This window comes from Crocuta crocuta, unplaced genomic scaffold, assembly GCF_008692635.1.
Source record: "Crocuta crocuta isolate KB4526 unplaced genomic scaffold, BGI_CrCroc_1.0 scaffold98, whole genome shotgun sequence".
NCBI lineage: Eukaryota > Metazoa > Chordata > Mammalia > Carnivora > Hyaenidae > Crocuta > Crocuta crocuta.
The window spans coordinates 173,031-200,561 of NW_027532593.1; the positions used below are offsets into that span (position 1 = coordinate 173,031).

Consider the following 27,531-nt stretch of genomic DNA (forward strand, 5'->3'; position numbering starts at 1 on the left):
CTTTAGTCTAATGGAACACCAACCTAGCAGCAGCTTAAAGTAAAAATAAAGCTCTCTAAAAATAAGTAAATATAAGCTATTTTAAGTTATTCTAAAATAGGGAAATAAAAACCTTTTATTAGTATTAGTACATTACCAGTATATCTCTTCATCCATCTGGAACAAGTTTCGTTGCCTCCTCAGACTAGTTTCTAGAACACCTTTCTTCTGTTTTCTGGAGGACCCGCAAACCCTCTTGTTTCTCACTCACTCAGTTCTGCACTTTGGCCACACGCTGCTTTACCTTCTGAAACCGCATCAGTATTGATGTGTTTACTCGCATTCACTCATTTGTATGCTGCTTTCTGTTTTTAAGCACTGAGTGTCAAGTCACTAGTACCAGAGAGTTTTGAAGATTTTATTTAAAAAAAAAGACACTCAGAATGTATTATTTGCATTTTTGTTTGTAATGAGTATTAAAAATACCAGTTGTCAGAAGAGGACGTTTTCATTGAATCCTCCTTTTTCCCTGCCTTGGTTATTTGCTGTAGCTGGAGAAACACAAGATCGAAAAGCAGAAGAGGGACTTGAGAAACCCCAGAAAGACTCTTGATGACGAAGGAAACAGCAGCAGTCGTTCTTCTGGAATCACAGGGACCACAAATAAGAAAGACATTGCCAAACCAAGACCTGGCGAAAAAAGCAGAAAAAATCTTCAGTTATTGAAGGACATGCAAACCATACAGAGTTCATTACAAAGCAATAGTTTATGTTGGGATTACTGATTGGTACCAGGTCATAAATTCTATTCACGTAATCTGTACCTCAGCAATTAGATTTTGGCAATTTACGCTTCAGGTCTCATACTCTCTTATGTTGGAATTAATGAATAACAGGTGTTAAGGAGCCCAAGCTTCATTACACAGGCTTCCTGTGTTACTCATCATGACTAAATGTTAAGCCACCTAAATGGAAACCAGGGGAGTTTTAAAGGCTAGGAAGCCACACACTCTGCTTCTTTGAGATGAATTTGCTGTACTGATATACTGCACTTTGTCAACAAATTACCAATTTTTTACTTGTGGGTGTGATTTTTTAAAAAAAAATTCCTTAGGTATCTAAGTAAAATTAGGTTTAAATTATCAAAATATGAGGCTGTCCCATAGGCACTGTTTGCTTAAAAAGTCTCATTTTTAACCTTCCCTGGCATAAATCACCCATTTCTCCTTTCCAGTACATCCATTAAATATACTTTGTTTTGATTATGGATTGGGGTTTTCTATATTTAAGTATTTATATGTATTTAAGAGGATTTGTTTTGCGTTTTGACATTTCGAACATTGATCAATATTAAGTACACTTCTCTTGAGGTAATCTATCATTAAAATTTTTTGAAAGACCCAAGCATTCATTGTCAGTTAACTGCAAAAATTACAAAAGCATTTTTAAACTGTGAACAAATTATTAATGAAGTATATGAGGTTTCTGAGTGCAGAAAAGAAGTATTCTATAGCATATGCATATGTTGTTTTTAAATAATACCTGTTTGTAATCATGCTGTTCAGTTCAAGGCATTGTGGTTTTTAATCTTAAACTTAGAAGAGCTCCGTGGCCCTGTTACCGGTATATAGGTGAGTGCAGTATTAACTGTACATGCGCCATTGTCATTGTGTTAATAATGTAAATCATAATTTTGAATAGATCAAGACATGTTAACTTTTTATAAATTTGCCATTGAAGTCAATAAAGCAGATTTATTAAGGAAACACTGAGATTTTCCTTAACAGCCTGTTACTAAAGGCTCTATTTGTCGTAATCTGTCCAAAAAATGCATTTCTAAATAGGACATTGGTGTATTTTAAGAAACGATAAGAATATATGATATTACATAATTTATTTGCCTTTCTCAAGCTCACATAGAAACTAAACCCAACAAGACTCAACTGTCTCAAGGCCTATACTAAGATACTCTAAAGAGTACTAATGAACACATTAACCACATGTTAATGAGATTCCTTTTTTATGCCTCCCCTGGGATCAAAATGGAGTTCTGGGCTTTTATCTGGGTAACCAGCATGAAATGCAGTGACTGGGCACTAAGCTTGTTAGGCCTCTTAATTGAGTTAATTTTTTACAGAGTTCTTGATTTAGGGTTCTTCAATTTGGAGCTATTTGTGAATGTTCTGAATTTATATGTAAACCTTTGCTTGAATGTGCAGTTTTGTATCTTCATTGAATTCACAACAGTGAGCCCAAAGACCCAAGGAATCACTGCTCTGGTGATATGGAAAATATTTCTTCTGTCTCAACCACCATTCAACTATTAAACTTTTATTGTCTCTGTGTTTGAATTTCAGGTCATTAAATTGTAGGACACTCGTTTTGCATTGTAGTGGCTCTACGTCCTAATTAGAAGCTTAATGGTGTTAAAACCCACCCCATCCCTTGGGTAGGAGTCAAACTAAAATATCCACTCCAGCCTTTAATATGCTCAGGTGAGAACTGAAAATATGAAAATGCCAATACCGCTTCGGTTTCCTTGTCTGAGAGTTTATAGCAGAAGAGTATGTGGTTACACATCTACTTCGGTTGTAAGAGTACTGTTGAAATGCATTTCAAATACAAGTATCTTCTATGTTTAAGATGCCGATAAGGATACCAGACTATGTAAGGTATGCTTACAGGTAGGTGGTAGACATCTGTATTATGTCAACACTGTGTGGTGAACACAGTGGTGATAACATGGACACAATGCTGTGGGGACACAGAGGAATGGGCCAGGCGTGGCAGAGAGGAGCTATGACCAGGGGATAACATCCTGGAGGGAGAAGTGATATCTCAACTGTGGAGAACTGGAATTAGACAGAAGGGAGAACAGTTCCAAGTCAACAGGATAAAATAGACAAAAGTGAAGAGGCTGGAATCTGCAGTTGACATGGGAGAGTTGTGACCAGCCAAGTGGTGCTGGTACATAAAAGTTGAGGTTTGCAGGTGAGAGTAGAAGGAAAGCCAGCAAGTTACAGGAGGCTAACTAGCTTAGACGTAACCACATAGGTCTCTGTTTTATAGCCCCGATGATAAAGGAACCAAGTGCACCTGCACATCCAGTGGTCATAAAGCTATAAAACAACTGTCAACTCCAAGGTCTGTTTGTGTGGATAAATATATAAAAAATGCGAATACTCTCCTCCCCTGCTTCCACACCCCCCCCAATGGATTGCCTTTTTTTTTTTTTTTAAAGCTTTGTTAGAAACGTTTTAAAGATTTTAAATCATTTCTACGCCCAGCATGGAACTCAGACTCACAACTCGGGTATCAAGAGTCGTAGGCTCCACTGACTGACCCAGCCAGGTCCTCAGAAAACTTACTACAAGTGTGGTTTTTTTTTAATTGAATAAATTTGACATAAAATATTGTGTAAATTTAAGATACCCAGTCTGTGACTTTGATACATTTATATATTGTGATATGACTGCTATTTTATGTTTCATTTTACGTTTCACATACATACTTAGAGTTCAACATTGTCTATATAGTGTGCATTAGATCTCTGGCTTATCAGTGCTACTTGTTAGCAGCTTTATACCCTTAAACAACATTGGTCTTATCCTCTTCCCCCATCCCTGGTAACTACATCATTCCCCTAGTGACTACCATTTTAGTCTTTTTTACAAGTTTGACTCTTTTCCACATATAAGTGATACCATAGAGCATTCATCTTTGACTTCTCTCACTTAGCGTAATGTGCTCAAGTTCCATCCATTTTGTTGCAAATGTCAGGATATCCTCCTTTTCTTTCTTTTTAAATTTTTTTAATGTTTTATTTATTTCTGAGAGAGAGAGAATGTGTGAGCAGGGTGGGTCAGAGCAAGAAGGAGACACAGAATCTGAAGTAGGCTCCAGGCTCTGAGCTAGCTGTCAGCACAGAGCCCGATGCAGGGCTCGAACCCACAAACCGTGAGATCATGATCATGACCTGAGCCGAAGTTGGACGCTTAACCGACTGAGCCACCCAGGCGTCCCAGGATATCCTCCTTTCTAATGGCTGAATAGTAGTCCATCGTGTACCTATAGCACATCTTTTTTTATCCATCCATTGCTGGGCACTTAGGTTGTTTCTGTATCTTGGTTATTGTTAATAATACTGTTGTAAACATGGGAATGCATACATCTCTTTGAAATTCTATTTTGATTTCCTTTGGGTACATACCCAGGAGTGGAATTGCTGGATCATAAGTACATCTAGTTTTAATTTTCTGAGGATATAGCATATTGTTTTCCATAGTCATCAGAACAATTTGCATGCCCACCCACAGTGTATAAGAATTCCCTTTTCACTACATCCTTGCCAGCACCTGTTGTCTCTTCTTGATGTTAGCCCTTCTAAGAAGTGTGAGATGAGAACTTGTGGTTTTGCCTTGCATTTCCCTGATTAGTAATGTTGAGCATCTTGGATGTGCCAGTTGGCCATTTGGATATCCTCTTTGGAAAAAAATGTCTATTTAGTTTTTCCTGCCTAACTTTTAATCAGATTGTTCACTTCTTTTTTATTTAGTTGTATGAGTTCTTTATATATTGTGGATATTAACTCTTTTATCTGATAAATTGTTTGCAAGTATTTCTCCCATTCTGTAGGTTGTCTTTTAAAAAAAATTTTTTTTTTAACATTTATTTGTTTTTGAGAGACAGAGATAGATCATGAGCAGGGGAGAGGCAGAGAGAGAGAGAGAGAGGGAGACAGAGAATCCAAAACAGGCTCCAGGCTCTGAGCTGGCTGTCATAACAGAGGCTGATGTGGGGCTCAAACCCACGGACCACGCGATCGTGACCTGAGCTGAAGTCAGATGCTTAACCAACTGAGCCACCCAGGGCCCCTGTGTGTTGTCTTTTTATTGCTTGTGGGTCAGCTTCTGAGTTTGATGTAGTCCCATTTGTTAATTTTTCCTTTTGTTTGTGCTTTTGGCATCATGTTGAAAAATCATTAACAAGACCAACATCAAGGAGCTTCCTCCTATGTCTGCTAGGAATCTTATGGTATCTGGTCTTATATTTAAGTGGTTGATACATTTTGAGTTAATTCTGTGGGTGGTGTGAGATAGGGGTCCAATTTCATTGTCCTCTGCATGTATTTTTCCAGTTTTCCCAGCACCACTTGTTAAAGAGACTGTCCTTTCCCCATCAGGTATTCTTGGCTCCCTTGTCGAGTATTAGTTGACTGTATATGCCTGGGTTTAATTCTGGCCTCTGTTCTGTTCTATAGGTCTGTGGGTTTTTTTTTTTTTCTTTTTTTGTGCCACTACCATACTGTTTTATTACTCTGGCTTTGTAGTATACAATTGACCCCTGAACAATGAGTTTGAACTGTGTGGGTCCACTTACACATGAAATTTTTACAATATTGTAAATGTAGTTCTCATGATATTCTTAACATTTTCTTCTCTCTGGATTATTTTAAGAATACACTATATAACACGTATACAAAATATGTGTTTCTCAACTCTTTATTATTGGTAAGGCTCCTAGTCAACAGTAGTTTATTAGTAGTTAAGTATTGGGGAAGTCAAAAGTTATACTAGGATTTTAAACTGTATGAAGGAGACCCCCTCATACCCCTAAATGCCCTGTTGTTCAAGGATATCTTTGGTGTTGGTCTTTTTCTTGGGATTACTTTGGGTATTTGGGGTCGTTTGTGATTCCACAAAAATTTTCAGATTGTTCTATTTTTGTGAGGAATGCCTTTGATATTTTAATGGGTATTGTGTTGAATCTGTAGATGGCTTTGGGTAGTATGAACATTGCAACAACATTCTTCCAGTCCATCAACACAGGATATCTTTCCATTTGTTTGTCTTTGATTTCTTTCAGCAAAGTCATATAGTTTTCCCATTGTAGAGATCCTTCACTTGTTTAAATTTATTCCTTAGTATTTTATAGTTTTTTTATGCTATTGTGAATGGTGAGGTAGTTTATTTTTCAAATGTTTCATTAGTGTAAAGGAATGCAACTGATTCTGTATCCTGCAACTCCCCTGAAATTGATTAGTTCCAACAGTCTTTCATTTGACTTGGATTTTTCTACATATAAAAACATTTCACCAGGAAATTGAGACCATTTTACTACTTCTTTTCCAATCTGGATATCTTTTATTCCTTTGTGTAGCTAGTAATTCTAGTAATGTTTTGAATAGAAGAGTGGATATCTTTGTCATGTTCCCAATCTTAGAAGAAAAAGTCTAATTTTTCTCCAGTGAGTATAACGTTAGCTCTGGCTTTGTTGTGTTTGTCTTTTATTATGTTGAGGTGTGTTCCTCCTGTATCCAGTCTGTTAAAGGTTTTTATCATGAATGGCTGTTGTATTGTCATTTTTTTGGGTGTCTATTGAAATAATTGTGTGGTTTTTATGTTTCATTTTATTGATAAGTATTACATTTATTGATTTGTATACGTTAAACCATCCTTGCATCTCAGGGATAAATCCCACTTGGTCATGATGTATAATCCTTTTAATTTGTTCTTGAATTTAGTTTGCTAATATTTTCTTGAGAATTTTTGCATCTGTGTTCATCAGGGATACTGGTATATAGTTTTCTTGTGGTTTCCTTTTCTGGTTTTGGTATTAATGTAATGCTGGCTTTGTAGAATGAGTTTGGAAGTATTCATTCCTCCTTGAGAATTTGTAAGAGTTTGAGGAATATTGATGTTAATTTTTCTTTAAATATTTGGTTAGAAATCTCCATTGAAGGCATCTGGTCCTGGAGTTTTGTGTTGGTAGTTTTTTGATTCCTGATTCAGTCTTTTTACTCAGTGGTCTGTTCAGGTTTTCTCTTCCTGATTCAGCCTTGGTGGGTTGTATGTTTCTGGAAATGTGTCCATTTCTTCTAGGTCATGTAATTTTTTGGCATATAATTACATTAGTTTTTTATGATCCTGTGTATTTCTGTGGTGTAAGTTTTAATGTCTCCTCTTTTATTTCTAATTTTGAGTCGTCTTTTTCTTAATCTGTCACTTTTATCTTTTCAAAGAAACAGCTCTTAGTTTAGTTGATCCTTTTCTTTTGTTTTTCTGGTGTCTGATTTATTTCTGTTCTGATCTTATTAATTTCTTCCTATTTTTTTTTTTGNGGGTCCAAACCCATAAATCATGAGATCATGAGCTGAGCCAAAAATGTAGAATTGGATGTTAACCGACTGAGCCACCCAGGCACCCCTAATATTTCCTTCCTTCTGGTTTGTTCTTTGTTGAGTTTCATGAGGCATAAAGTTAGATTATTTGAGATTTAATTTCTTAACATCTGTGTTTATTACTGTAAACTTCCTTCTTTCCCTTTTCTTCTTTGATCTGTTTGTTGTTTAGAAGTGTATTGTTTAGGTTCCACATATTTATAGATCTTGTCGTTTCTTTCTTGTTGATTTCCAGTTTCATACTATTGTGGTCAGAAAAGATAGTTGGTATGACTTCAATATAAATTTGCTAAGAATTGTGTCCTATGATCTGTCCTGGAAAATGTTCATGTGCACTTGAGAACAATGTGTATTCTGCTGTTTGATGAATTATTCTGTGTTTAAGAAGTTTATTTGCTCTAAAATATGGTTCAGTTCTAGAGTTTGCCTTGTTGATTTTCTTAACCCAGAGCCTTAGACCACACGGCCACTGTATTGTACATTTTCCTTGTTGACTTTCTGTCTGGACGATCTTCACTTTAGTGCTAGTGGGGTGTTCAAGTCCCCTATTCTTATTTTATTGTCTCTTTCTCCCTTAAGACTTGTATTTGCTTAACATGTTTCGGTGGTCAGGTGTTAGCATCATATATATTTAAGATTATTAAATTTTTGTGATGCATGAACCTCTTTATCATTATGTAATGACGTTTTTCAGTTTTACCATTTTTAGCTTGAAGTCTTTTGATATCCACTTGCTTTGAATGTCATCTTCCATCCTTTCACTTTGAGCCTACATATTTTTAGAGCTGAAATGAGTGTACTGTAGTGAGTATATACATGGGTCTTTTTTACCCATTGGCCACTCTGTGCCTTTTGCTGGGTGAGTTCAATTCATTTTACATATAGGGTGATTATTGATATGTGAGGACTTGCTACTGCCATTTTATCTTTTGCTTTTAGTTATTTTCTCTCCACTGTTTCTTTTTCCTTTTTTTACTGTCTACCTTTGTAAGCTGATGTTTCTCCTTGGCTATTTGCTCAGTCCGTGTTTTGTTTTGTTTTGTGTTTCCTCTAGATTTTTGCTTTGTGGTTACCAGAAGGTTTAGGCAAAATATCTCATTCATAAAATAGTCATTTTATGCTGATAAAAATTTATCTTCATTTAGTTATCTTATTCCTCCCCTTTTATACTTTTGGTTTCATAAATTACGCTATTTGGTTTCATTGTTATGCTGTGAATTGTCAAATTTTAACAGCTATTGTTATTTTTAATGCTTTTTTAAATGTTATACTGTAATTATAGTTTAAAACAGTTATTTCTGTCTAAAACAGTTATTTCTGTTTCTTGATGCCCTTTTCATCCTTTCAGCTTGAAGAGCTACTTCCAACATTTCAGCCAGTGTTCGTGGTGGTGAATTCACACATTTTATTGGTTTGGGAAATCCTTTCTTTTGCTTTCATATCTGAAGGATAACTTTGTCACTTAAGAGTGTTCTTGCCTGGCAGTTTTTATCTTTAAATTGTTTAAATTTTTAAATTGTTGGAATGTCATTCCATTCTCTCCTGGGGTGTAGAATTTGTGCTGAGAAATCTGATAGCCTAATGGTTTGGTTTCCTTTGTTTTTAACTTCTCTCCCCCTGGCTTTTTATCATTAACTTTTGACAGTTTCATTATAATTTGCCTTGGAGAAGGTCAAGTTAGCTTTGTATTCTTGTATATTCAGTTCCTTCCCCAGGTTTAGAAAGTTCTCAACCATTATTTCCTTCTATAAATGTGCTGCCTCCTCTCTTTTTCTGGTCTACCCTTTAATCTTATAGTGGCTTTTCTAATGGAGTCTGATAGTTATTGTAGGTATGTTCACATTTTAAATATCTTCATTCTCTCCTCTTCCACCTGTCTTCTGGCTTATTTTCTCTTCCATCTGATCCTGCTCCTCCATTTCCAGTGCTTTCTAATGCATTGTTCATCTCATTTTGTCTTTTTGGTTGTTTTTTAGAATTTCAATCTCTTTGGTAAAGAGATTGAACTCCTTATGTTCATTAATTTTATTCCTAAGCTCAATGAATAAATTGCCTTTCTGAATTTTCTTGTAGGCTGATATTTTGGATTGTCAGATTGCAGTATTCCATGTCTTTGGGTGCACCTTTTGTGGAATTGTCACTGTCCCCTTAAGATACTGTATTGCCATGATTCTTCATAGTGTTTGATGAAATGTGCCTGTGCTGCACATTTAAAGTAGCAACACCTTTCTTATTTTGGTAAGGCATTGTTTCCTTTGGTTGACAATTAGAAGACTTCCTTCTGTTTTCCAGAAGGTGGTGCTGTAGCACAAGTGTTGGGGTTTTACTGGAAGTGACTGCCCAAGTTGGAAGTCTGCATTAAAAAGATGGCATTTAAAAACAGACTGGGAGCAGGGTGTGGGTTGGTGTGTGCCTAGCACTTAGGGCATTAGGTGTGTTCACGGCCTGCTAGGGCCATCGCAGATTGGGGGGTTCCCAGAGGTTCACGGATGGACCTCTGGCTGGAATCCCAAGACATATGAGAGAAAACACGTCCCTTCAGCAATCTTTGCCTTTTTAATTCCCCTCTACTCAGTCAGGGAGGTCTCTCTTCAGAAATCTGAGTGTCCCTGAAAAACAGGAGAACCCTCCAGCTGCAGCCCATGCAGCTTTTCTACTGCCTCTGCTAGGGAGGTGGCCACTCTCACTGCCACTGCAACTCCCCTGGTTCCATAGCCTCCCTGGACTTCAGGTGCAGAGATGGATGTCCCGGTGTCATGTGCAGAGGCACTTATATTGAGTCGTGGATCTCCAATTGTAAGTCGAAGGGGAGAGAGGGATGTCTCACGCCATTGTGATGCTGACATCACCACCAATGGAGTATCTAAAATGTGCTCACTTTGGAGACTCCTGCAGAAGGTGAAAGGAAGACCCTGGAAGGTTTAAACATTATATGTGATTTGCATTTAGATTGCTCTGGCCTTTAAATGGAACTTAAAGTGGATGTGGGGGTACTGAGACCAAGTTTTAATTCTTGATCTCTTCAGGCATCTGTATTCTTTTATGTGGTATCAGACGAAGATGACAAAGGCTTAAATGTCGGGAGCCGTTTTCTGAACTCATAGGTTGAGTAAGAACTCCTTATGAGGTCAAGGTAAGTTGCATGGACTCTTCCATCAAATGGTGACCCCGATATCCACCCCCACCCAATTATTTCAGCTTGAGTACCAACCCCAAGTCACCTTGTTAATTGGTATGAGGAGTGACTCATTCTGGCCTTGATATGATGACTGCACTTTGTGAAGGAAAAGTAAGGTAAGAACTTCTTTTATGGTAATAGGAGCAATATTGCATTCCTGAAAGATTTGCTTTTCTTCATACCTCCCATTAAGCGATGAGCATAACTTTTGCCTTTACTATGCTAATGCCACCTCTGGGCTGTTCCCCATCCTTTTGCATATCAATGTCCTGGGAACTTTTTACTGATAAAAGGATTTATCATCAGAACGCCACTTCTGTGCTGTGCCCCAAACACTAAATCATAAAATAAAGTTGAGTCTCAGTGCAGGAAGGCCTGGAACAATGTCAAGCCTTTCTCATCCCTCACTGACACCATCCATTTTGGGATCCCTGGACCTGGCCGGAGTTGGACTCCGGCACTTAAGTAAGGAAATTGGTAGAATGGACAGGAAAGAATGGATCTATAAAATATCTGGAATAGAAAAGTTAGCTCTGATAGGCTGGCCACTTAAATACGATTACTAATTTTTTTTATTAGTGTGATATTTGTTTATGTCACAGACTAAATCATTTTGGTACTGATTTTGCTAATACTGGATTTACTGAGAGAAATTCTAGTTCCTCACTGCAAGACCCAAGAATAGGGACTTAAGGTTCAGGCTATGGTGAGTTAACAAATGAAAAAATACTTTATTTTGGAATTCTGTTTGATTTGGGTATTAGAAGCAAGCAAAATGGGTTCAAACTGAACATCTCAATTTGGAACAAGTACCCCTTTCTTTGAAAATTATCCAAATAACATTTCTGCAAAAGAAACTTCAGGAAAACAGGATAAGGACAAAGTTTAAAAGTCAGTTGAAATTTTCTTTTAATGAAAGACCCAAGAAGAAGCTCCTTTGTGACAGTACATAGCATATGGCTCTTAGGCTATCAGGAGTCCAATATTTATCCCAGTGCTGAACTGTTACTGGCAGGTGAACAGTGAAGCAGTATTTCCTTTACTGGCGCTGAGATTGTGATACATTTTTACATGCAGTAAATTCTTTGGTAGACTTAATCTTTCAGTGGAATTAACAGAATTTGCAAAGTAGTAGTAAAATAGTTCATGTAAAATTTGAGCATAGTACATCTCACCCATAAGCTATGTATACAGACTTCAGGGGGGAAAAAAGTCAATCCTAGTATACTTTTAAAGTATTGCCTCACAGTTTACCAATTAACTTCTGTATTCAGACACGCACACAAAAATGTAAATGAAAGTGATGAACTTGTAAAATATGTTCCATTATTTTTCTAGTAATTGGGCATATGGAAACTAATCTGAAGGGCATATGATTTTCTGAAATCCTGGACGGCTACTACTTCCTCCTCTCCATCCCGCCCCCCACCCCAAGAATCTCTAAGGCATCATTTTGGAGCAGCTACCTGACACATCTTAAATAAGTATGTAAATAACAACGGCAATAATTTTAAACTACTACTACTACATCATAATGTCCTCAGGACTTTGCCATATCTTATGTGACGCGTGTAGGTACAGAAAGGTGATCAAAGTAAATCACTCTACTACAAAAAAAGAGAAACCCATGATGGGGGAAGGAGTATCCAATGATTTTGATCTTTCATGACATCGAGGCTCAATATATGTAATGCCATGGAGTCTCTGTGTTGGTTTGGTGTGAAAACTGATGCTCCTTCCCTCCGTACAGTGACTTCTCTTCTGTCAAGAGGTATATTTCTGGAGTGGTTTGTACTTTGATTTTAAAATCAGAAACTTGTTCTCACTGTGGATCTGGTATGGAAGCATCTTAATATTCTTTGGGTGACGTAGAAGATTAGTGTCATAATCATGTAATTACATATGGGGTTATTTCACTCACGCCACCTGCACTGCTACAGTTCCAAACCCATCCTGGAGAGATGTACAATAAATAGAGCAACTGAATTTCTCTCATAGGTGGGTTCTAACTTCAGAAGACTTTATGCTCTAAAGCTGCCACTGGGATCCAGGGTTCATGGCAACGACGGCCCCCCTCAAACAGTCCTTTCACACAACAGTTTGGACGGGAGTGACGCACTGTGCAGGAGAACTGGCTCTCTCCGAGGATGAGGTTGATCGGTTGGAAATCTCTCTCTGTAGTTCCTCTACTTTCTTCTGGAGCTCCGCTCGTTTAGCAAGAAGTTCTTTATATCTGTTGTGAATGGGCTCCTACAAGAACAAAACAGTTTCAAATCATTCAGCCAGGCAATTAGAAGCAAACCTGAGTGAAATCATTACAGCATATAGGTCTTTCCCTGAATGCTGCAGCGTGTCCTTCTCAGCTGTGGGGCCACGCCCACCTTTCCAGCATATGGGTGAGAATTAGCTGGACTCTGACAACACCACTCTTTCCCAGTGCCGCCAGGATTTTCTGCAGAATACCCTGAAACTGGTACTTACCCCAAAACAACAAATAAGTAACCAGAAAATCTAAAAGACAAAACTCAAGATCTGCTATCACTTATGTGCAGATTTTTAGTCTTTTAAGCAGTTCTAAGTAGTATATATTCCATAACCTACTTAAAAATGGACCAGAATTGTGTTAGGCCTTTTTCCTAAAGCCTTTTCCTCAAACCTATTAAAATGGCCTGTAGAAGTTATCCAGTCCAGGGCACTCATTTTACAGAGGAGGAAAGAAAAGTGTTTCCTCTAAGACCATATGAGCAAAATCAGGTACGAATCAAGTATATTGATTACCCACCCCCACGCCTCCATGTAGTGCTTTTTCTACTACACAATTATAACTTCATAAGAAAAGGGGCAGGTTTTAGGTATACCTAATTTTCTAGGTGCTTTAAAGGTGACAAACCCGATAGAGTTGAATGGACGAAAACCCCCACTGTCTGCATTACAGCATATACCTGTGGCTTCATCCGTGGATTCCACCTGACGTAATATCCCACCCAGAGCTCTAGGTGGCGCATGCTGGCTACTGGATAAAGGACATGATTGGAATAGCTCCCGTAAAGAGGATTAGTGAAGTCTTCCAGCTGGCTATTTATGTAAGACCACAGTGACACAGTCCTTTTAGGAAGATTCTATAAGAAGGAAATACAGGTACTTTTAGTTATTAAAAATCTCTCGAGGGAGAGAACATGGACACTTGCCCCACTTACATTAAGATCAGAGGGTACTGGAAAATATCCTGCAATTCATCAAAGAGTTTTAAACAAGTTGCATACCAGCAGTTCCACTCTTAGGTATATACCGAGAGAATAGAAACACATGATGTCCAAATCCACATTATTCACTGTAATAGCCAACAGAAAGAAACAACCTGAAGTCCATCAACTGATAAATGGATAAGGTGTGGCATATTTATATAGTGGAATCATATTTAGTCATGACAAAGAATAAAGTATCGCTACACACTACACATTGAACCTTGGAAACACGCTAAGTGAAAGACGCCAGACACAAAGGCCTCCTTTTGAATGAGTCCATTAATATGATGTATGCAGAAGAGGCAAATCCAGAGATCAGGGTGTGCCGGGGACCAGGAGAGGAGACTGGGGAGTCACTACAATGGGTACTGGGTTCCTTTTCAGTGTTCTCAAGTCTGTGATGCTGATAGTTCTATGACTCCGTAGATATACTTAATTTTATGGACTGCAAATTTTCTCTCAATAAGAAGTTTCTTTTTTGAAAATCAAGATACAGTTAAATTCTACTCAAGGCTCTCAAGAGATGAGAAGTATCTCTGGAACCTAGCTATTTTTAATTAACATTCAGCAAGTTCTTAAGGGGTCCCCATGCATGGGAATACCAACTGCATGATGGGCACTGAAGATACGGTGTAGTAAAATTTTTAATATCCATCTTCAAGGAGCTTTCAGTCTACTACATGGCAGTTACTGCAGTGTTTTGTAGTTTATTTTAGTTAACTCTCACAACAGTAGTTTCCCTGACTTACTGAAGCAGAAATTAAGTTGCCCAGGGTTACACAGTAAGAGAGACATCCAAAATCTCAAACCAGGCAGCCCCGCTCCAGAGCAAGCACTTTGTGCTGTGATGCTTTATGGAATAGCATGAATAAACTAGTTTATAACCACACTTTTAGAATGAAAAGTGACACAGAAGGAGACGCCAACCAAGATGGTTTGGAATTTCATACACAGGACAGATGTATTTTGAGGAAGTCAGAAGTAAAACTTGAAACGTAATCCTCACACGGCTTCTTCTATGTAATACTGACCACTTAACAGTGATTATCTCTGAATTGGGGAAATGTAAACTTTCTATTTAGTATCTCTTCAGTGTTTGGATGTTTTACAGTATTATTTTACAATTAAAAAAAAGGAAAAACCCTGAAATGGCTCATATGTATGCAGAAGGTATATGGAGATTTGGGCTGTCCGTTCATTCACATAGGTATTTTTTGCTCATGGCATTTTTCTGTACCTGCTTTGGAGGATTTCCATCCTGCAAGGACTAAAGGTAACACTGGTGCTCCTAGGGTTACACATACTTCAGTTCAGGCACCACTTTTTACCCATAAACTCACCTCCCAGCTAGCTGGTACCTCCCACCTTTTTAACAGAGGTACTTGAAAACAAATCAGGTTCAGATATATGGAAAAGAGGTAATCACCTTACAATACGTGAAAGAAAATATGGCCGAAGAAATCATCCAAAAGAACTGTTAAGTAGAAATCAGAGAATGCACCCAAGTCTAGGAAACATCACGCATACTGGGAGTAAAGGGAGGAGCGGCATGGCTCATATTTTACCTCTTTTCCTCTCTGCTGTTCACTGTTACAGAGGAATGTTCCAAATAAACAGCTATATAGATGGTCCAAAATGGTGATGAGAAAATATTCATTGAATTCAAATGCTGTAGGAAACTGCAAATTGAATATCATAAACGACAATAAAATTGTTAGCACATTTTTTTCAAGCATATTCATCCCCACATCTGGGTAGATACTTTGTAGTATTTCCTAAAATTAAACAATATTCAGAACTAGATATTTCTAAGCCATTATGGCATTATCTGCTTTATCTATTTAAAAAAATCACTTTATCACTTTTCTGAGATTTCTCCCCAAATCTCCATTTCTTATGCAGCAAGAGTTTGAATGGTCTGATCTTGGTGCTTCTGTATCTCCTGTGCCTGTTAATCCTAAACTTGTGGAGTAATGAATTTTGACTTTGGCAATAATGGCAACTCTAGCCTTTCTTTGCCAAAAGTGACCATAAACAACGTAATGAGATTTTCTTTAAATTTTCAGTAACATAGTTTTGGTTTCAGGGATAACACAAAAAATATCAGTGTCTCCAGAAAATGTCAGCAGTGTACAAAAATGAAGACCCAAGGCAGACATGCAGATCATTAAAGCCAACCGGTCAAACCAGAGTATCCTGTAATCCAATACTTTGGCAGCCTCTTTCTAACGAAAAGAAAATTCACTTTCTCTATAACCTAGGACAAGAGCTTGAATGGGTATCTTCATATTACATAAACAACACAATTTGGGGGGAACTTCTTCCGGATGGATGACAGATCCCAGGAAGGTAAAGGACTTAGTATAATCCATCCTTATCCATCTAATACTTCAAAGTTATTTGAAAGTCTCCATGAAAATTGTACCAATTATAGGATGGTTAAAAAGAAATTCTGGGAATATTTGGATTGCAGATTTGAGGATACATATTGGTTCCAAGTTTTTGTTAGAATAATCCCTACCCAGTAGACAAGAAAATAGCCTGAACCACAAGCAAGAGGGAGAGGGGTGAAACCACCTTTACCTTGATGTTCCCCAGATTCCTAAGCAGGGTCAAATGGCAAATTTCTCCAACAATGAAGGGTAACTACCCTGCCTTGAGTAATACTTTCTGTGACTGTGAGGCTGAAGCAGGTGATCAAGCACATGCCAACCAAAAGCCAACTACCTGTAAGAAACTTAGTCAAATCCTATTCATTCCTTTACAAAATAAATCTCATCTCCTGGAATGTGTGGCATACTCTTAACAGCCTTATTTGCCAACTATGAATGCACCCAGACTTGTTACACAGCAGTCCAAAGGAGCTAAGCCTGTGGTTAGTTGTTCATTTTCCTGGCAAAACTACCTGCTCGGTTATGAGAAGAGAGGTTCAACAGCGGCCATCTCCTCACAACAAAACAAAAGTGGCAAGGCATGAACTGCAATGAGCAGAGGAGGAATATTTCGCTCCCCTAGTGAGTTGAAAATCTGCAGGGCCCCAGGGTGCCTGGGTGGCTCAGTTGGTTAAGCGTCTGACTTTGGCTCAGGTCATGATCTTGTGGTTCGTGTGTTCGAGCCCTGTGTCAGGCTCTGTGCTGACAGCTCAGAACCTGGAGCCTGCTTCAGATTCTGTGTGTCCCCCTCTCTACGCCTCCCAAGCTCATGCTCTGTCTGTGTCTCTCAATAATAAATAAACGTTAAAAATTTTTTTAAAAAATCTGCAGGGCCCTTCATCAACTGCATCCTGACCCAGGACTGAGTGGATGCAAGTGGGGGTGGGAGGAGGGGAGAATCTGTCTCCTCACAACATAACTGATATCATTTTGACAAACGTGCTAAGTCTCTGCCCAAAAGTTTATTTATAAAACTGATGATGGCCCATTTATAGAACTGATGTCTAACATGTTCTACCTTCACGAATATCGTACAGAAAAATGTAACCTGATGTCTAAAATGAAGACTCATCGCTATCATGTATTTTCAGTTCTATCAGAGAAACTGAAGATTAAACTGATTTTCTATGTATAACTGAAGCTCAGAATTAGAGTTAAGCGCTTTGAGATCTACAGCATAAAATAAGTTCACACGTCACTAAGGAAGAAAGGTATTTATCATGTACTTTTCTTTGCAAATAGTGGGTATATGTGATTTTTTCCCTAACATACCAGAACTAATACATTCACACATGTTGTCCCCTCAAGGTATGTACTTTAGCCATCAAGAGTGCCATGGTTTCAAACAGCTTTTTGAGCCTTTGATATGGCCTATTTAATTTTTGCCAATACTCAAACATTTAAAAATCAAATATGGTAATGGTCTTACTGTTTTCAGTCAGACACCCAAAAAAAGGATTGGTATGAATTTGTATAGCTGCTATACTACCTCAAAAGCAATTCCAAAGGAAAACTTCAAACCTACTCCAAGAAGTAGTAAACATGATTAAACGATGTAGTATCTCCCCTCCCCAGACACACCAAAGGTCTTTTATAGAACAAAACTTGAACTGTTACACATTTGCAGTATATATACCAACCTCATCATACTGTGGTCATATCTACTACAATGCTTCATTTAACCCAGCAGCTTTCAAAAAAAATAATCCACCCAAACTGAAATGCTTGGGGGGGGGGAGCGGGAGAAAAACACAGTATTCCATACATAATTGGTGTATTTCACCTGGAGATAACCATTTGTTTTCTTTTAATGAAATAACAGTATTTTCTTGAAACTAAAATAGAATCCCACAGCAAAGCAGAGCCCGTAAGTGCCCTATTTCACATTCATGTAGCAGTCTATCTAAAACCAAACCAGACTTCCAGTGGTCTGAGGTCTAATATCCCTCAGGGAAATAGTTAACTGACATATCAATGCACTGTAGCCAAGATCTGAGATGATTTTTGAGCAGAGTTAAATATTTTTCAGACACCAACTCCCTGCCTCATTAGTGAAGTGATCCCATAATAATCCGGATGTTTTTCAATCTCCTTTGGTATCTTTCCAAAAGACTAAATCTATTACCATTAATATTTCTTATCAGTTTGTTAGAAAGTTGATAGAAGATCTAAAAAACAATTTCTCCTTACCTAAGAACAAAAAGAACTGAATCTATTACACACCCACTGAACCATAATTCCCATCTAAACATATTTTTCCATTAAAATTACTTAAAATAGGATTTTATTTTGCTAGAGTTACCTAGCCTATTTCTTCATTTCTTTACCTCTACCTTTCTTAGCAATATATAGATGAACTTCTGGGTAAACATATTGCCATGATCTAACTACTTGTGTAAAATGAGGGAGGAAACCTCTTGGGTTATTAATAATTCCTCTGGCTGAAGTGCTAATGGATCAAACTGTCAAGTGTTATTGCTATCTCCAAATAACATCCTTTAACTTAGCAAGAAATCTTACAAGAATTTCCATTTTACATTAAATGTAGGATAATCATTGACCAAATCTCCCAATTGTGAGTGGCTTAAAGGAAATATGGAAGAATGACTTTCCTAAATAAATTACCTGTCTTGTCATTTGCCAGACACAGTCAATAAACTGAAGAAAAACAGGCGATCGGTCTGCATCTGCGTGGTTCTTATCTCCATGGCCAAGTCTCTGCGGCAGAAAGGGCAAAAACAAATACTGTATGAGCTCTGTGGGACTTTTCTTTTTCATGGAAATAATTTTATTTTCCAATAAAAGTAATATTTGCTCAATATTTTTTTAAATTCAAAAATCTTTTTAAAAGAGTTGCGGCAAGGAAAATAGAAATCACTCATAATTTTACAAGGTAGAAGTCTTCATTACCATTTTGATGTACAAACAGCCAGATTATTTTCTGACATGAGATGCTTGTAACAGGAATTACAACATTGTTTCATAAATGAAGCCCAAATCTAAAAGGTTAGTAATGGAAGATAGGAGCAGTCAGCTCTCAGAACCTGATGTTTTGTCCCAGAGATTTACTAGTGCCTAAATATTAACAGTTACTTGTACAAAAGCCTCAGGAATCAACCTTCTCCTTTTACACCTTTGGCCAGTGCGTGAAGGGGACCTGCTGTATCTTAGCTCTCATCTGTCCTTATCAAGAAGAATCATGTTAGCACAAACTTTTACCTTTACCTGCTTTGTCAGGTTTTTTCTCTTCTAAGGACCTTTGCCCCGGATGAGTGAAACAGACCCTCCATACTCCAAAGCAGGGATTCTAAAAGTGGGCAGATTTCTGGGGGTCAAGTGGGGGATGGGGGGACTCTGTGAAGTCAAAACGATTTTCATAATGATACAAAGACATTATTTGCCTTTTTTTAGTGCATTGACATTTGCACTAATGGTGAAGGATAAAACTTTGGGGACCTTAGGGGGAATCAAGCAAGGTACTGGAGTCAAGCGGCATTAGTAGTGTTATATTCTGCCTTGCCACACACTCACAGTTAAGTCAAAGGGGGAAAAAAGCAAGATTCCTTGATGAAGCAGTAAAAAGGAAGCTTATTAAATCTCTCCCCTTAAGGACAGTTTTTTGTTTAAACGTCTTATGAAACAAAGTGGGAAATAAACATGATTTTCTTTTAAGTTGATGGTACAAACACTACTTTTGCACGGAACATCATTTTGACTTGAAAGAGCAGCTAATATGTGAACTATGGTTATTAAGACTTGAATATCCTGCAGATATTTTTTTTTATGTACAAAGTGAATGTGTCATTCCAAGAAAAACAAGGATAAAATTCAAGCTTTGAGTGCCAATTAGATTTGTAGAAAACTACCTGCCACAATAAGTTCAATAATATGCAAACTTTTCTGATAAAATCACTGGTGATATTAACAACTGGGATATTATGATGTTATGTAATAAAATTCATTACCATTGGAAGAGCTGTACAAGTCAGTAAGCCAGTACTTTCCAAGTAACCAATACATGATGTTACAGAATCATGCATGAGTAAAAGAAAGATCTATTCAAAGTACAAGACAGACCAATGGAATTTAATGGAACAAACAATGAAAAGCTCATCGATTTAGTTCTGGACTTCACATTACAAGGATCATAGAAGAAATTAGCATTTGTTAAATTCTGGCATAATATTAAAGAATATCTAGGAGCGCCTGGGTAGCTCTATAGGTTAAGCTCCCAACTCTTGATTGCAGTTCACGTCAAGATCTCACAGTCATGGCGTTGAGCCCTGCATGGGGCTCTACACTGACAGTGCAAAGCCTGCTTGGGATTCTTTCTCTACCTCAGTCATGATTTCACAGTTGGTTCGTGGGATCAAACCCCATGCTGAGCTCTGCTGTCAGTGTAGAGCCTGCTTGGAATTCTCTCTCCCTCTCTCTCTCTCAAAATAAGTAAACTTTAAAAATGGTTAAGTATCTGCCTTTAGCTCAGGTCATGATCTCACAGTTCATGAGTTCAAGCCCTGCATTGGGCTCTCTGCCATCAGTGCAGGGCCCACTCCAGACCTTCTTTCCCCTCTCNGTCTGCCTTTAGCTCAGGTCATGATCTCACTTACAGTTCATGAGTTCAAGCCCTGCATTGGGCTCTCTGCCATCAGTGCAGGGCCCACTCCAGACCTTCTTTCCCCTCTCTCTCTGCCCCTCCCCTGCCCCTGCGTGTGCGCACACACACCTTCTCTCAAAAACAATTTAAAAAAAAAAACTTTAAAAAAAGACCCCACAGAGCTCCCTAGCTCTCTTCACCATGTGAGGACACTGTGAGAGGCTCTCAACCTACAACCTCGAATAGGTTAATGGAACCAAACTATGCTGGCACCCTGATCTGGGACTTCTAGCTTTCACGACTGTGAGCAATAAATTTCTGTTGAAATTTACAACCCACCCAGTTTGTGGTATTATGTTACACCAAACCAAGCAGACTACGACAATTTATCATTTCTTTAATTAATATTCAAACATTTTTAAAAATTTTAATTTCTAATATGGCAAATATTGGTTGATATAAACCATATATGCAAAGCTCTTTGGAGTCATCAGTAACTGGTAAGAATGGTAAGAGATGCTGAAATGGAAAAGTTTGGGAAGCATCACCCTAAATTAAACAGGTGAGCATATCCTCTTTACGAGGTGTCCCTTAATCGTCAAATTCTGCTTTCAGAAAAACTATGGGCAAAAAATGGAGTAGGTATCCAGAGTTAGCAATTTAGGAATCCACAGAAAATTCCAACAGTCTGAAATGTTTACTATTTTGGTCACATTTATATAAACATGGGCAGCTTTGTCTGACTAAAACTTCATTCTTTGAAGTAAAAGGTTTTTTTTTAATGATTTTTTTTCATGATAAGTAGGTTTTACAAAAAATTTAAAAAGGTGATCCATCTGAAGAGATACCCCAGATGCCCAGTTTTATTTAACAGTTCAAGTTCAAAAGAGCAGACTACCATGAAATGTCTGTTTCTTTCAAGTTAGGGGAATCTTGAACAACACAGGCTGGACAGTAAAGGTTCACATTACATGTGGATTTTTTATAGAGTACTATAAATGCATGTTCTCTTCCTAACAATTTTCTTAATAACAGTTTCTTTTCTCTAGCTTATTTTAAGAATATTGTATATAATACATATAACATACAAAGTATGTGTTAACCGATTACATTATCAGTAAGGCTCCCTTCCAGTCAACCATAGGTTATAAGGAGGTAAGTTCTGCGGAGGAATGAACAGTTTTATGTGGATTTTTGACTGCACCCCTAAGCCTCTACTGTGTATTGTGCAGCGGTCATCTGTATTTATAAACACTGTGGGTATATCCTGGTAACCACATAATAGTAAAGGTTACCAGTAGAGACAGTATCTGGGCAAACATCTTTCAGAAAGTCTTTCATCTAATCTAGACAATGCTGCCAGGAACTAAGTGGCTTCAATACCTCTGACCATCTAACTCTCCCTCTGTGGTTCTCCAGCTCCACCCACCCTCTTCACCTCTGCTCTTGCCAAGCTCAATCCCACCTAGACTTTTGCTCATCCTTTTTCTCTTTTTTGGGAAAATATTCCTACTGCACACTCTCTAAGCTCTATGATTACAACTAACACACAGGAGCAATACATGAGAACCAAGGCCTACCAGGTCACTGGTCCCAAGTTTTCTGATTGCAAATTTGTCTTTAGCAGAAACACAGCTAAAAACCACTTGAATGTTTGTTTAATTAGCAGGCACATGATATCGAATCCAAAGTATAAAGTGACAAAAAAGCAAATCTGAAAGCTTAGTACCCTTGGAAAGGGACATAACTCCATTCCTCTACTTCGGGAACTGTGATTAGTTCTGGGCACCATACTTGAAAAAAAGGCATGACCAAAGTCCAGAGGACAACTTGGGTCAAGAGGGGATTAAGATGGGGAAAGATTGAAAAAAAAAAAACCATGAATGTTTAGCCAGAAGAACTGAAGTAAATGCATGAAGTGGGCAGACAGCTACTTCCAAATATTTGAAGGGCTAACTTATCTGTATGAGTAGTCATATCTGTTCTTGTCTTCAAAGGGGAATGTAAGAGAATGGGAAGGAAATTTTAGCTCACTATGAGGAAGAACTTTCTAGTGGGTAGACTTTCTGGAATGAGACCAGATAGCCTGAGGAAGAGACTGGCTGCTGATTTCTGGAGGTGTTAATGAAGAAACTAAACAATCATTTCATGGGGACACCAGAGAAGACATTCAACAATGAATGCCTGGCCTCTGAGGTCCTGCCAACTCAGATTTGAAACCAACAGAAACATCAAAATAAATTTGGAGGCATATAGAAGGCACAAAAATTTGTCATTTCCATAAAACTAACTGCAACACTCTTCATATATATGGTCATTACAGTGTTAGTACTTAAAGAAGAATAATCAAAAAGCTGTTTTATTTGCAACTTGAGTTAAATTATTTTTTTCTCTGATATTTCTTTTGGTCCCACCTGATTTTTCTAAGACCCTGTTTCTGTGTAAGCACTAATACTTTGAAGTATTCTTATATTAAAAATAATAATTAGGAGCACCTGGGTAGTTCAGTCAGTTAAGCGTCCGACTTCAGCTCAGGTCATGATCTCACCATTCCAGAGTTTGAGCCCCGCGGTGGGCTCTGTGCTGACAGCTTGGAGCCTGAAGCTAGCTTCAGATTCTGTGTCTCCCTCTCTCTCTGCCCCTCCCCTGCTCATGCTCTGTCTCTCTCTCTCAAAAGTAAACATTAAAAAAAATGTTTTTTAAAGAATAATAATTAAACGATTCTTGGCTTCTTTTACATCTACAGGAACGATTGATTAGAAGTGCCTTTTAACTCGATAAGCATTCATGCTAAACTGAACTGCACTTGACGGTAGAAGACACCTTGTGGAAATCAAGGCATGGTGCCTAATGTTTCCCCTGGTAGTGATCACAGAAGGGACCGAGCCAGACAACAGACGACACAGCTATGAGAGGACATCCTAACGCTTTCCAAAACTAACAAGAACGTTCCCTCTAGAAGTTTATCCCTTTAAAGGGATAAGTATTAGATGAGTATCTAATGAATAAAAGGCATTGTTCTCACACGCCACATTCTAAATGCATGTGATAGACACATCAAGTCAAGGTTCTTTACTCACAAGCTGAAATCGATGTCCAAAGCTTAGCCATTCTTTTTCCACAAGGACTTCAAACCCTCGGATGCTTCGATAGTAGCCGTCCAACATGAGCATGGCAAGGGAGGTGAGCTGAGCTGTGCGGTCCCAGCCATCGCTGCAGTGCACCACCACAGACGTCTTTCCTGACTCTACTTTGTCAGCGATCCTAAGAGCCCCAGCAAGAATGAGCTGCAAAACAGATTTTTTAAAATGAATTTTTTAACAAATTAAGTACTTCCTTCTTCAATATTAACGAACACAGTTTTATTATGGATGACTGTCTCAGTAACGTGGAGAAAAAAATCAGTCCCTTCCTAAGAAGAATTCATGTAAGTGGCAGAAGGTCTATAATATTTTGCCTTTAAAACTAGGAAAATGTCATAAATGCAGGCTATTAATCTGCACAGAGAGCCAAATGAAGGGTACATTTGGGTTCTATACGAATCAACAGTATGAGTGAGAGAAAAGAAGGATTAAATTATAAGAGGTCTGTTTTTAAGAATCTTCAAATATCCCGGGGCGCCTGGGTGGCTTAGTCGGTTGAGCGTCCGACTTTCGCTCAGGTCACGATCTCGCGGNTTCAAATATCCCAACATCATCTATTTAAATAAAAATAACTCGGCCAAATGAAGTCTTATGCCTTATGTAAACAATGCTTAACCAAATTAGAATAACTATGAAAGCAGTAAAATTGGATCTCTCTTAATGCATTCTATAGCTTCTATAGCACTGACTTAACTGTATTTCACAGAGCTTACAGCAAGTGTAGTATAAACATTAGAGTAAGCTACTTTTCTGTATCAGTATGAATGAAAACTGCACAGCAGATCAATAGGTTACTCTGTCAATTTAACTGGTATTTAAAATAATTTCAGTTATTTTTAAAAGTATGAAGACACTGCAAAAGAATTACCTTTTCTGAAGTTGATCTTGGGTTAAAACTAGACAGAATTAGATAAAACCAAAAAGAAAGACAACAGTATAATGTCCTTTAAGATGAATACTATAGTCCCATTCTTATCTGCTAGACCACACATACTTAGAGAAGAATACGAGTCCACAAATGTGGATGAGAATGAAAGAAAGGAGATTGACTAGGCTTGGAAAATTGCATGATGACCTTCTTTTGATTGTAACTATAAGCATATTCTGGAAATGGGGTATTCTTAAGCAATGTCAACCTTGGCTATGCCTCAGAGTAATCTGTTAGCATTTTTCAAAGTGTCTGGGCCCCACTCTCCACTAATCCTAGCTATTTTAAATATCTTCCAGTTGTAATTCAAATGTATAATCAAGACATGAATCACTGACCCAAAGGATGAGAACAGCCAGGAAGTTAAGACTGACCAAGAAGTTATCCAAAGTGGTCATCTTCATTCACACATTCATTCGTTTATACAATAAACCTTTCAGAAGCCCCTTACCATATGACAGGCACTGCTCTAGGTGCTGGAGACAGAGCAGTGAACCGAACAGACAAGGGCTGGCTTAATGATGCTTACATTCTACTCACGTGAGGCCAGCCACATGCAAATAGAGAAAAAATACACACTGTGTCAGAGGGCAGTAAGTGAAGGCACCACACAGAGTCCAGGAAGGGCTGGTGGCACTTTTATTTGGTGTGGTTGGGTAAGTGCTTTCTGAGAAGGTGACATCTGAGCAGAGATTTGAAGAAGGTGAGCAAGTGAGCTTTGCTGCTGTGAGGACTGCGGAAGGAGAAGCCAGTGCAGGCACAGCCACACCTCTTAGACCTCAGAGGAAACTTGCTTCTGTTACAGCAAGCTTTTCAAGAGAACGCTGTATGTGCTCATGTGTTATATGTGCTAGTGAAATGGAGTTTACAGAAGTCGACAGTGCAATGTATGTTAGTTTCAAATCATGCCTTACTGTTTTCTATTCATACATCATGCATTGTAACAGATGGGCCACACAAACATGATCTCTGAGGAATATTTGCACTTGGCTACATTCAAGCTTCTAAACTTCTAGAAAGAGAGAAATAATAAAAATAGTCTCTAATTCTCATGAGGTCAATTTGGTCGTCAGTTTTGTCTGAATTTTAGAGATTCTAATGTGAGAACAAGTCTGCTCCTTCACATGAAAACTGTCCTTTCCCTTTATTTCATCATATTAATATGTATGTGGTTGTAGAAGTCTACATTTTGGTGTGCTATACTACTGAAATTCAGACCACATCAGAAAACATGCCACAGTATTAACTGCCATAACATGTGGTGCTCCAAACACTATAGTCACATGTCAGGCACATTAGTGCCCATGTGGTAGTCTCCAAATTATTTAGCCTTCACATCCTTCGTCCAATGACTCCATCTCCCTTCCCTGACCAGAGTGGATCCTCACTTCACTAGTCCCACAATAGTCACTACCGGGTGCCAGTTATTTACACAAATAGCGCTGCCCTAGGTCCTGAGGGGTCCAAAAAATTAGTAAGTTATCCAGTCCAAGCTTCCATGAATTAGGAATAAACACTGGCTGACATAAAGTAATTAATGAAGTGCAAGTTTGTACCTGACTGGAAAGAAAGTAAAGTGAAAAGTGCACAGAACATGGAAGTGGAAGTGATCTGCAAGACTTCATGGAAGAAATGGAATCCTAACTGGGATCTGAATGACGGGTAAAATGCAGAGCGGGGGCAGGGTGGAAAGAGAGGGAAAGAACAGACTATAACAGAACCAGATGTACAGTTTGGAAACTAATTCACTCAAGCAACACACCTTAGAAGTAGTTCTAATCATCAAAGCAGTTAGCAATTTTTCAGTGTATAGAAAGAGACTGACTTTCATCTTAATTTCAATTGTATGAAAAGTGCCAAACAGACAAAAGGAGAGAGAAAGTCCTTGCTGGATATTCTATAATAATATAAGGAATTAATAAAATACACCTAACCTTAATATGTTCGAGCCAGTGAGTAGATTCCAAGTTAGACAACCAGTGAGTCTCCTCAATGTTAGGGTACACAATCTCCTTAAGTTTTCGTAATGATTCTCTCATAACGTGAATATTGTGGATATCAAGAAAAATGAGTTCTGCATTTTGATAGGCATCTTCACTTTCATAACCTCCACCCTTTGCCTGGAAAAAAAGCACACACCACAGGAATTCATAAATGAATGTATACCCACTGTATGTAAACATATATCGAAAAGTGCCATAGAATATCCAACAGCATGAAAGATGACACATATTATTAAGGAATAGGAAAACTCCATGAGAAAATTTCAATGGCTCAGGACATCTTAACACAACTACTCTTTGCTACGTTCTTTATAAAACATGAATATACACTCTTGCCATGACTTCCTTATATGGCTGTTATAAGAATTAAATGTGATTACATATATGAAGATCAACATTTTAATTTTCATTTTTTGAGAGAGGGAGTGTGCAAGCAGGGTAGGGCAGAGGGTGAGAGAGAGAGAGAGAGAGAGAGAGAGAGAGAATCCTAAGTAGGCTTAACGCTTAGCGTGGAGCCAGGCATGGGGCTTAATGTCACAAACTGTGAAATCATGACCTGAGCTGAAGCCAAGAGTCAGATGCTTAACCAACTGAGCCACCCTGGTGCCCCGACACGTAAGCATTTTAAAGAACTAAACTTTTCCTACCTTTATTTCAAGTTCTACTCAAATATAATTTATTACATCAGACTGAAATCACAAGCTCCATGTGCAGGGACCACATCTATCTAGTTTCTTACTGGCCCATGCTTCTTCACCTGCCTTCCTCTTCATCTCGTTTTAATCTTAACATTTGTAAAGTGCTTTGCAATCATAACGACTTGCTTCTATTTTAGCCACATAATTA

General features: G+C 38.1%; 1 protein-coding gene across 3 annotated transcripts in view; it reads right to left on the reverse strand.

The window, feature by feature from the left end:
- Positions 1-376: 376 nt before the first annotated feature.
- MTMR2 (myotubularin related protein 2) overlaps positions 377-27,531 on the reverse strand; it is a 128,648-nt gene continuing 101,493 nt past the window's right edge. For all 3 annotated transcript variants that reach the window (XM_077779932.1, XM_077779934.1, XM_077779933.1), the window contains 7 exons: positions 26,617-26,802; positions 23,692-23,898; positions 18,640-18,732; positions 15,148-15,261; positions 13,280-13,456; positions 12,457-12,587; positions 377-669 (listed from right to left, as the gene is read on the reverse strand). In XM_077779932.1, the coding sequence (XP_077636058.1) occupies positions 456-669; positions 12,457-12,587; positions 13,280-13,456; positions 15,148-15,261; positions 18,640-18,732; positions 23,692-23,898; positions 26,617-26,802 (1,122 nt within the window). In that variant the 3' untranslated portion in view covers positions 377-455. The remainder of the gene's footprint in view (positions 670-12,456; positions 12,588-13,279; positions 13,457-15,147; positions 15,262-18,639; positions 18,733-23,691; positions 23,899-26,616; positions 26,803-27,531) is intronic.